This window comes from Neltuma alba, unplaced genomic scaffold (genome assembly GCF_004799145.2).
Source record: "Neltuma alba isolate B1F8T4 unplaced genomic scaffold, ASM479914v2 tig00011785_pilon, whole genome shotgun sequence".
NCBI lineage: Eukaryota > Viridiplantae > Streptophyta > Magnoliopsida > Fabales > Fabaceae > Neltuma > Neltuma alba.
The window spans coordinates 194,906-206,418 of NW_021636408.1; the positions used below are offsets into that span (position 1 = coordinate 194,906).

Here is an 11,513-nt window from a genome sequence, read left to right on the forward strand (position 1 = left end):
GACAAACAGCCCTGCCTCTGACTATTTTAGAAAATATACGCACAAAACAAAAAAGAAGTCGCCCCACGCGGAACGCGCGGTAGAAGACACCAAATCACGATTATCTATCCATGATGATGACTGATGATCCACAGGCTCTCCTTTTATTTATTTATTTTTAATGGGAGCCCAGTTCTAGTGCCGCTATAAAAATTGACAGTCTAAAGGATATTTTTTCTAGACCCACTGTCTATATAGCAGGTCTAAGAAATTGTAAAAATATTGAAAAAGATAATATTTAAAATAGCTTTTTAAAAAATATTTAAAGAGCTTTTACGTTGGGTTTTTAAAAATGATCGATCGGTAAAGTATCAAATACAATTTTTTTAAAAAAAAATTACAAGCGCTTTTACGGCTATTATACGGCCACATAGTGGGTGACTTTCCACGTTGGGTATTTCCCCCAAAAGCTTCAAGCGCAACTTTTCCTGGCTTCTTTTTGTTTGTTTGTTTTTTTTTTTGACCGGAACTTTTCTTTGCTTCTGTGGCCACTGCGTATCTCAACACCAGCCGTCTTCTCTAAGCTCATTGTCTTCTATGTGCTATCCAATTTTTAATCTCTAACTTTTAATTTGGAGCTATCCAATTTTTTTTAATTGGACTTTAATATCTTTCAATTGTTTATGAATTTTAATACTCCAGTTTAATTAATTTTTGTCAACTGGGCATAATTAGGTTCCAATTTTCAGGTCAAAGTGATTAAATCATGTGAATTTAATTGAATTTTAATTTAATGTGCATCCCCTATGATTTTATCCTTTGAAACATGTGATTCTGTGTTGTATGTGAATTGGCACGTTTAATTTATATCAATTGGGCACTTCAAAAGCTAGCGGATTTATTAAGTCAAAAATGTTCTTCGTAGAATAATTGTAATTTGAGACTAAGAACAAGTCAATTTTTATATTTTCACCTTAAAGGAACTTAATCCATAGGAGTCTTTAATTCAATAAATCCTCAGCCATTGACTTGCCGGAGTGAGTTGATAATTGACAAATAGTTAAAAAGGATGCTAAGAGTTTTTTTTTTTTTTGGTCAATGGATGCTAAGAGTTATATCTTCTCTTACAGTAAAATAGAAACATAATAATAAGGTAAACTTTCACTAAAAGGGGCATATATGACCCAATATTTACGCAAAAAGATCATAAAAAAATCATAAATTGAATTAGAAAAAGCAGTTAAGTACTAGAAAAAGGAGTAACTATTATGCTCTCATAAAAAATATTTTCAGTTTCTGTGATAAAGCGATAATAAAAATATAACAAAAGTCCATTTGCTATGAAGAAAATAGAGGGAAGGGAGGGGAAATTTAAATAAGACCGATTTAATAAATTAGAGAAGTTAGGTTAAAAGTATTTAATAATTTTTAGGAGAATTACAATGAAGTCTCAAAAAAAGAAAATAATTACAAAACAAATCCTAGAGATTATTTTCTATTCTAAAATATGTCGTTACAGGCTATTTGAGTTATTATTGAAACTTTTTATTAATTATTTTTCTTTCTTAGGGCCTCATTATAACTCTCTCATTATCTTTTTATACTTTTTTATCTTACATCTTTTTTTATCAAAATTTTATAATCTCATTTCTCTAATTTTTTTTTCAAATCAAGCTAATTAAAATCTTTTCTCCCTACTCCTCCAATTCCCTCTGGCAAACATAAGGTTAGAGAATTCGACCCCAAAAAAAAAAAAACATAAGGCAAGAGAATGACTAGGATTCGCAACGAAACAAAACATAGACTTCTTCACTGTCGTCAGGCGAGCCTCCCATGAAATAAATGTGTATTTGGCTTCTTCGAGGATGAGTCTGTGAACTGTATGCATATCATTGTTATCAAGTTTGTCACTTTATCTCTTAGCGACATTTTTTTCCTTCCATAACAAAAACATATTTTTAAAAAAAATAGTTTCTCAGAAAGCCAGCATAAACAACTTATCTCGATCAATTTTATTTACAAATTAAAAATGATTATTCTTAACAATATTTTTGAGTTGCTTTCACGTATAATTAACGTGAAAATTGGGATGTGAAAGATGTTTTTAAGTGAAATAATAGAAACTGATATTCTAATATTCCATCTATGAGAAACTAGACTGTACAAAGAAAAAAATCTTCCAAAATGAAAATATTTATACAAGGTTATTGGACCTCACAGGCCTAAGGCCCAACCCGGTAATTAAATAATCAGGTAAAATAAAGTTTAACTAACTAAAACAACATCTAAACTTAAACTATAATAATTCTATAGGTTGTTTGTCTAAACGATGTTCGGCCGCAACCAATAACTCGACCTCTAAGAAATGAATAAGTGATCCTTATTGTAAGTCATCAAGTGGGATACTGATAAGGGTAATTTTCCCACTTGATGACTTACAACAAGGACCACTTATTCTTTCTAAACAATTTCTTGGATGTCAGATGGAGTATTCTAAGTTGATGAAAGTTTAGTTACTGGGCATAAATCATGGATTATCTCCAGGTATTAATAAAAGAAACAAATGGAAAATTTTTGGTATATAAAATTAATTAATTAAATTGATTTCCCACTTGATGACTTACAATAAGGACCACTTATTCTTTCTAAACAATTTCTTGGATGTCAGATGGAGTATTCTAAGTTGATGAAAGTTTAGTTACTGGACATAAATCATGGATTATCTTCAGGTATTAATCAAAGAAACAGTTTGAAAATTTTTGGTATATAAAATTAATTAATTTAATTGATTATAAAGAATGCAATTAGATCAAGGAAAGCATTCGTAAATAACATATTTATTATTTATGGAGAACATAGAAGGTTAGAAAGCTTCCCATCATTTCCACCAATAACCCTTTTTCTTTAAATTATTTGGTATTAAAATATAATAACTTAACAATGTATCTTTATTAAGTAACTTAATTTTAAATTATTTGATGATGCTAATGTAAATATGATTTTTCCATTTTGATACTTAATTTGTTTTTAAACATGATATATTTTTACATAAAATAACATTCTAGTTATTTAGGTATCTGTTTTTTTTTTTTTGGTTGGTTTTCTCTCATCTATTCAAACATGAAGAGTGATAACTTTTTTTTTTCCAATTTTCTTTTTTCCTAACTTTATTTTCATCCCATACAAACGAAGCATAAAGGCTCATTGGCAAGAGGCATCGGTCTTTAAAGGTGTTTTTCATCGACCGATGAGGGTACTTTGAGGAAAAAGAAGTTTGGTTATGCAAAGGGTACTTTTACTCCTAATCTTATTTTTCAAATGTAAATTTACTCATGATTTTTTTAGTGATGAAATTTTACTTTCATAATTTTGCTCATAAAGAGTGAATTGCACGTAAAGATTATGATAAACTTGCACATAAAAATAAGACCAGAGATATATTTGGATCCTTATCCTTGAGCTTAGCTTTGCAAGACCTGATGGAGGTGGATGGTGGAATGAATAAAAAGTTAAGAATGAAGACGAAGCTGAGAATATTTCAGGGAATCAAGTCTTTGTGGCCACCAGGTTGTCCCTGTAATTACAGTAACTTTCCGCCGCCCTGTCCCACCCACCATTGGCGTAAGCGAACAGTGTTTTATTACTCGTTTTCAGACAACACAAACAAAAATGGAAGGTAGCTCCATGCGGAACGCGTGATGGAAGACGACGGATCATGATTAGCTGTAATGAAGGGAGCGCATTCCGTACTCAGCGTGGAGTGGTCGTCACACTTTGAGTTATCCATATCAATTTTGGATTATTCAATTTGAATTTGAGTTTTTTTTTATGTATTTGAATCAATCTTTTATTTTGATAGATATAGAATTTAATATAAAAATAATTTTATAACTAACACTTTTTAAAAAAATAAATTTATTAATAAGAAGAGTGCATATTAAAAATTTTAAATTTAAACAATTCATATCAGATTTTAAATGATTTAAATTACATTACAGTTGTGAGCACATCATTACGATGAATACTAAATCACAACCCGATGCGATGAGTGATGACCCACGGGCTCCACTCTCATCCTTTCCTCATTTTTTTGGCAGGAGCCCAATTCTCATGCTGGTACAAAAAAGCCAATTTACATCCTTCTTTCTAGATTTATTATAAAATATTATTAAAGTGCAAATTTGTCGTGAAAATTTTTACTTAGAAACATTGGGTTTCCGGTCTGTATCATTGAAAGTATAATATTTAAGATACTATCTCCAGTCCTTAATATAAGACCTTATTTGATTTTTATTTTGGTTCCAATAATAAGATCCCAATCTACTTTATCTCTCATATTTATTTATTTTTTTTCAAGGTAGTCCTCCTAATAATAGTAGTTCTAACCAATAAACTTGATTAGTAAGGATATTTTGGGAAAGACAATACCTATTTATTACAATAACTAACTTCACTTCTTTTCTTAATCTCTTCAAATTAGTCAATTAACTCTTATAATTAGGATCGGAAGTTGTATATTTTTAACCTGTTCACAATGATATACGTCTATAACATTTTTTTTATACTAAATATACGTCTATAACATGTCTTTTAGGCTAGGTGTTTGTACAATCGGTCAATAAAGTATTAAAAATAATTTTAAAAACAATATTTGCGAGAGCTTTTAGATTGGGTTTTTAAAACTTGGTTTATTGATTCACACCCACGTAATAAGTCATATATGGGTCAATATTAACTAGATTAATAACTGAATTAAATGAGTTTATGAATGATAATGAAGAGTAAACTCTCTAAGAGAAATGTGAAATTTTATCTTTTTTTAAAAATAGTCACACAATCAAACCCAACATTTTTTAGCATTGAAAATATGGAAAACAATTTTCTCCCTTTAAAAATTGTTAAAAGGAATAACTATTTCAGAATAAACAAAAATCCATAATAATCAAAGCTTAATTAAAATATACTACATCATATAGATATTCATCAATTGAAGGATTTTTTTGGACAAAAAGCAAAAACTCTCTAATGGAGTAGAAACAGGACAACAATCAAAACAATTAAAACTTCTTTGATATTTTCTCAATATAATGAGATGGTGAAAGACTAAAACAATTATTATCCCTAATAATCTTGATTCCTAGTATGACATATGCTTCTCCTATATCTTTCATGTCAAAATTTTTAGACAAAAATTTGTTTGTTTGATTTACTTCATTCAAATCAGTGCAAAAAATTAACATGTCATTTACATACAAACAAATCATGACATCTTTCCCATTATAAAACTTACTTTAGATACATTTGTCAGATTCATTGATTTTATATCCATTTGCTAAAACTACCTCATCATATTTTCTATGCCATTGCTTATGGGCTTGCTTAAGTCCATAAAGAGACTTAATTAACTTCCACACCTTGTGTTCTTGACCAAAAATCACAAATCCTTCTTATTGTGTCATATACACCTCTTCTTCCAACTCTTTATTAAGAAAAGTTATTTTAACATCTACTTGATGGATAACAAGATTGTATGTGGAAGCAAGTGCTATTAGCACTCTGATTGTGGAAATCCTTGCAACTAGTGCATGCCTATCAAAACAGTCTATTCCTTCCTTTTGTGTGAAACCCTTAGCAACCAACCTAACTTTAAACTTATCTATAGATCCATCTACTTTTAATTTCTTTTTGAAAATCCATTTACAACCAATAGGTTTAAAACCAGGCAGGAGGTCTACTAATTTTCAAGTTTTATTTCCCATCATTGAATCAATTTCATTTTGTCTAGCCTCTTTCCTAGAAGCTGCATCTTGAGACTTCATAGCCTCCTGAAATGTTTCAGGATCATTTTCTAAATTAAAACAAACAGATGAACAATTTTCAATTTCTTCCCTTGGCCGTTCAACAAGAAATATGAAGAAATCTGAACCATAAGTTTTTGCTTTTCTAGCCCTTTTACTTCTTCTAAGTTCTATTTCTTCTAAGTCATTGCCACTAGATACATTCTCCTCTTGATTTGCTTTCTCATTGGAATGAGAAACACCATTGGATTTAAGAATTGAGTTGAACCTTTCTTCTTGAAATATTGCATCCCTTGATTTAATGACTTTACTAATAGAGTATGAATCATTTGGTTCAATAACCAAGAATCGATAGGCCTCACTATTTTCAGCATATCCCAAAAGATACATTCAACTCCTTTTTCACCCAATTTCTTCCTTTTGGGTTCTAGAACTTTAAACTATTGCTCTGCATCTCCAAACTCTAAAATAATTGAGATTGGGTTTTCTTTTCTTTCATAATTCATATAGGGTTATCTTGTTCATTTTATTAGGAACTCTATTTAACATATGACATGCAGTTAGCAATGTTTCATCCCAATATCCATTAGACAAAACAGAGTAAGATAACATGACATTTACCATTTCAACTAAAACTTTATTTTTCTTTCAACTATACCATTTTGTTGTGGGAAATAAGGGGCAGTTACTTGATATATTATGCTAACAGACTCAAAATATTTTGGATCAAAATATTCCCCCTTCTATTAGTCCTTAAACATTTAACAACAGTTTCACATTGAAGTTGTATTTCAGTTTTAAAGATCTTAAATTTGTCCAAGACTTTATCCTTTGAATGCATCAAATAGACATAACAATATCTAGTGCAATTATCAATGAAAGTCACAAAATAATTTTTACCACCCAAAGTAGGCCAACCATGCAAATCATAAACATCAAGATGAATCAATTCTAATATTTTAGAACTTTTTTCTATTCTAGGAAAAGGTTTTCTTGTTATTTTAATCAACATGCAAGTAGTGCAAGAGTCATGATCAATAGCAGTCTTTGGAATCAATTCAAGTTTCGTCATATCATTCATCTTGCCAAAATTAACATGACCCACACGATAATACTATAAATCACAAGAGTCAACAATATAAGCAGAATTGTAAATACTATTATAACTTTAGCAACATTACATTCAAACATGTTGTCACAAAAATAACCCTAACCCACAAATGTTCCACCCTTAGTGAGAACAAACTTGTCACCTTTAAATACTGACTTAAACCCAAACTTATTAAGTAAAGGTACAGAAATTAAATTCTTCCTAACTTCTGGTACATAATAGACATCTCTTAAAGTAAGAGTTTTCCCAGAAGTGAATTTAACTTTCACGGTCCCTTTGCCCTTGACTTGGACAGTTGAAGCATGTTTCATATAAAGTACATCCTTATCTTCCTCCTTCAATATTTTGAAGAAGTTCTTGTTTTTGCACACATGACGTGTGGCACTAGAGTGTACCACCATGATTCATCATTATCAACTAGGTGGATCTCAAAAATTACTGCCACAAAATTGTCTTCTTTTGTAGGTGACTTGTTTTCTTTCTCTTTCTTCTTTTTGAAGAAACGACAATCTTTCTTGAAATGACCACACTGTCCACAAAAGAAGCAATTACCTTTCTTTCTCTTATTTTTATGACCATCCTGTGCTTGGGGTTTGTCTTTATCCATTCCTCTTTTCTTTGAGGTCTTGTTGGACTGTTCTTCCTCTACCGCATGTACCTTCTCTTGAGTATTGGCTTCCTTTTCAGCACCTTGCTTTTTATATTCCTCTTCTAAATGAAGATGATGTCCCAATTGTTCAAGAAAGATATCTTCTTTTTATATTTGAGAGTCTTTTTGAAATCTTTCCATGAAGGAGGAAGTTTGGTTATGATTAAGGAGACAATAATGGACTCATCTATATGCATTTTCTGTTAATTGAAATTATTCAAAATATGTTCAATTTCATGCATTTGCTCTATGATAGACTTTCCATCAATCATCTTATAACTATTGAAACGAGTGACAAGAAATTTCTTACTTGTGGCATCCTCTTGCATGTGCCTTGCCTCAAGTTTGTACCAAAGATCCTTTGCAGAGGTTTTATCTTGATAAACATCAAAGAGAGCGTCACAAAGGCTGTTGAGGATATGTCCAGTGCAAATATAGTCATCATTCTCCCACTTCTGTGTCTCTCTAATTTCAACAATGGTCTTATTCTCTTTTTCTTGAGGCTTGGGAGTGGTGAGAACATAGGCCACGTTGAAAGTTGTGAGAAGAAATTTCATCTTCCTCTGCCATCTCAGAAAGTTGCCTCCTTCAGATCTCTCCAACTTCACAAAATTTGTAGTCAACTCCATCAAAGAAGCCATTTGTGCTAGAGTGAATTAAGCCTAAAGATTGTTGGCGGGAGTGGTTCTCTGAAGAGTACAAGAAGAAGAGATGAAGAAGAAAGTGATACACGATGTCTTCGAGGCGTGGACAATACTTTCCTTTAGGTTTAATTCGCCCCCACCTATTCCTATCTTTTAGGGTGCAAGTTGGGTTGACTGGCGAATTTTCTTTAGGATACAATGAAGACCCTTGAATATGGATTGCATTTCCAAAATTCAATCAAAGACAACAATGGCTTTTACAAAGTGATAATTTGACTATATCTCTGCGTCCACTCAAAGACAAAGGTAATGAGTTTGATCTTAGTGTTTTTGTTGTATATCTTCCAAATGAAGTGAAGGTGAATGGTTTATATAAACCATGGAATTATGCTTTGAAGAGATACCTTTTGGAATAAAACCTTATTAAATAAAAAGTCATAACCACATGTTGGTTTATGAACCAGCATAATTTAAATAAATACAATGAATTTAGCATGTAGATTCATTTAATGTTTTAACTTCCTACATAACTCTTCATATAAATATATTAATTTATATGAAGACACAACCCTTCAAATAAATTTATAAATTTATATGAAGACATAATCCCTCATATAAATCTATTAATTTAATAAATTTATATAAGGACATGACTTTTCAAAAAACACATCTCTTCGTTTTAAAAAATATTCCAACATTTACTGCGTATCATAATCCTTGTAGTATTATTTAATCAAGTTGCGATCGTTCCAAAGGACATGTTAATCAAAACCTGTAGGTTTGAAGCATGTATCATCCTTATGTCCATGAATAATATTAAGCCTTCTCTCTCTACATCTCTACTCTTATTATTATTGTTGTTGTTGTTGTTATTTATTTATTTATTTAATACATGGCCATGACAGATCTGTGTAAGCAAATAGTATTAGGTCAGATCAAAGATCAAGAGATTTCTTCACTCTGTTGGTGGATCATTGAGAATCTACATCTCTACTCTGCATATTAAGAGGGTGCCGAGCTGATACTGGGCAACTTGAATCTAAGGGTTTCAACATTGTTGGAGGGTGAACTAGGCTTTGTTGCTGGGGTTCCTTTTTGTGTCGGATTCCGACCCATGTTTTCCCCTCTGGAATGAACAGTAGAGACTAGAAATTTACACATAACGAAGGAGATTCATTGCACGCACTGAGGACTAACACTAAAAAAAGAAAAAAAAACTGCTAAATTATGTGTTGTGCAATGGCTGGACAGCATGGACATCACTTGTATAATAATTTGGGACTATATGCATGCACTTGCTTCCCAGTTTGTCACTTTGCTTGAGCCAGACGTTACCTGCCATGCTCATCCTGCCACTGAGCTGATATTTGGTTCCATATATATAATATCACGAGCGGTCGTGTTTAATTAATTCTCTTGTTTATGATTCAAAGTGGGGCTGCATGCATGCAGGACATGTGTTCAGACCACGTTATATGAGAACGAAAGATTGATGACATCCCACGTTATCAACTTGTCCACATATGTATATGTCGCCCTATGTTTATATAAAAGCATAGAGAGGTTATTCCAGCGTTTCTCATCCTCATCGATCGACCAGTACGCAGCGTCACAAACTAAAAATGGCTCTCAGAATGATTGGATTGTCTTGTTTTGTTTTTCTAGTCTCACTCATAAGCTTCGCTGCAATGGCTACATCTGTAAGTAATTGCTCTTTCTCGTGTTACGTAATTATTAGTTTCAAGCTTCTATTCCTTCTACTTAGTTGTGTATATGCATGTGTGTATATGCAGCAGCAATGCCAGTACATTGTGAGAGTTAAGACAGGAGATCGCAACGATGCAGGAACGGACTCCATCATGGGCCTCAAGTTAACGTCCTCTTCGGGCAATAGTTTTACGGTCAACAGCCTCCAAAGTTGGGGCATAATGGCACCGGGTCATGACTACTTCGAGAGGGGCAACCTGGACGTCTTCAGCGGCCGAGGCACTTGTCTCAGTGTTTGTGCCGTCACCGTCACATCCAACGGCGAAGGGAACAAGCCAGGGTGGTACTTGGATTTCGTCGAAATCACCGTCAGTGGCGGCCTTTCTAGGAAGGTAGCGTTCCCGGTGAATCAGTGGCTGGCTCTGCACGAGTGGCCCCGTCATCTCTATGCCACAGTCAACTTATGCTCCAGCGCCGCCGCTCCTTTAGTTTGAGGCCCACTCTTCTGCGTCACCATTCTCCATTACCAAGATCTTAATATTACTTCTCAGGTTTATATGATATAATCATAACTTGTTACTTGAAAACAGGCCCCGTGGGAGTAACAAACACAGATATATGGCTTTCTGTTGGTGCGTTATGTGTTATGTAATATTTGTCCTGTGTCTCATTTCGATATTAATAATAATTCCCCTCCACGGTGCAAATTTGTCCACTTGCACGGTAATATCCGTACCGGTTTGGTTTTTCTTTTTTAGATGACAGTATGGTGGAAAATAATATTTCAAACAAATCGCAAGGAATGTTAATAAAGGGTTAATATCACCTTTGGCCTCATTCATTATTAGTTTTGTCATGTCTAAGGAAATTACAAAAAGTGAAGAATAAATAGATAAAAGGACACTGTTTAATTAGGGAGAGCAGGGTGAGCGAGGGAAAATTAAAATTACTGATGTCTCTGTTACTGTAAAATACAAATTCTGATATATTACTTTCGGTTCTAATTATAAGATCTCATTTATAATCTATAAATAAGGTCTTATAAATAAAACCAACCAGAGGTAGTATAATTATAGTATCTTCAGCGGATGGAAAGGGCCCTTGCCTCAGTGTTAGCTGCGTAATAACAGTCACCTCCAGTGAGGCAGGGTGCTAATTGGAATACGTGGAACTTGTGTCTGATTTTCTCCGCACTATAGTACTTATAAGAAGAAATTTTAGTTCTTTTTATTTGTCGCATGTATAGTTTTTCAAATGTTTCATTTCTAATTCTGCCTCAATTAATTATAGTAAAAGTATAAAGAGAGTGAATGAGGGGAAAAAAATATGTTCGTATTTATGTTCTTCATAATAGGAGTACAAGTGAAATATTTAATCTATTTAATGCTTTTTTTAATATGCGAGAAATTACATTAAGTGACAAATAATAAGTACTAGACAAGTATATCATCATTGATCTAATTTTGTGAGTTACTGTAATTAGTTAGGAACTTAATTTAATTCCTTAGATTTTGGGGTTTACATTCTTCTATTTCGATCCATATCATCGATCCGCCATAATTACTAATTACTCTGGCACGTACATGTCTACCCAGTGTGTGCAGAGAGATAGATAGTGAAAAGGG

The 11,513-nt window shown here is 32.6% G+C and overlaps 1 protein-coding gene across 1 annotated transcript; it reads left to right on the forward strand.

Annotated features, from left to right (window-relative positions):
* Positions 1-9,803: 9,803 nt before the first annotated feature.
* LOC114717994 (PLAT domain-containing protein 3-like) lies at positions 9,804-10,382 on the forward strand. Its single transcript, XM_028903243.1, has 2 exons — positions 9,804-9,881; positions 9,975-10,382. Exons 1-2 carry the CDS (start codon positions 9,804-9,806, stop codon positions 10,380-10,382), a joined length of 486 nt encoding a protein of 161 aa, XP_028759076.1.
* Positions 10,383-11,513: the final 1,131 nt, after the last annotated feature.

Excerpts from the sequence above, each read along its gene's own strand:
- LOC114717994 (XM_028903243.1), top strand. The coding sequence starts at position 9,804 with ATGGCTCTCAGAATGATTGGATTGTCTTGTTTTGTTTTTCTAGTCTCA. Across the intron at positions 9,882-9,974 it reads TCGCTGCAATGGCTACATCT|CAGCAATGCCAGTACATTGT; the intron begins GTAAGTAATTGC and ends GTGTATATGCAG.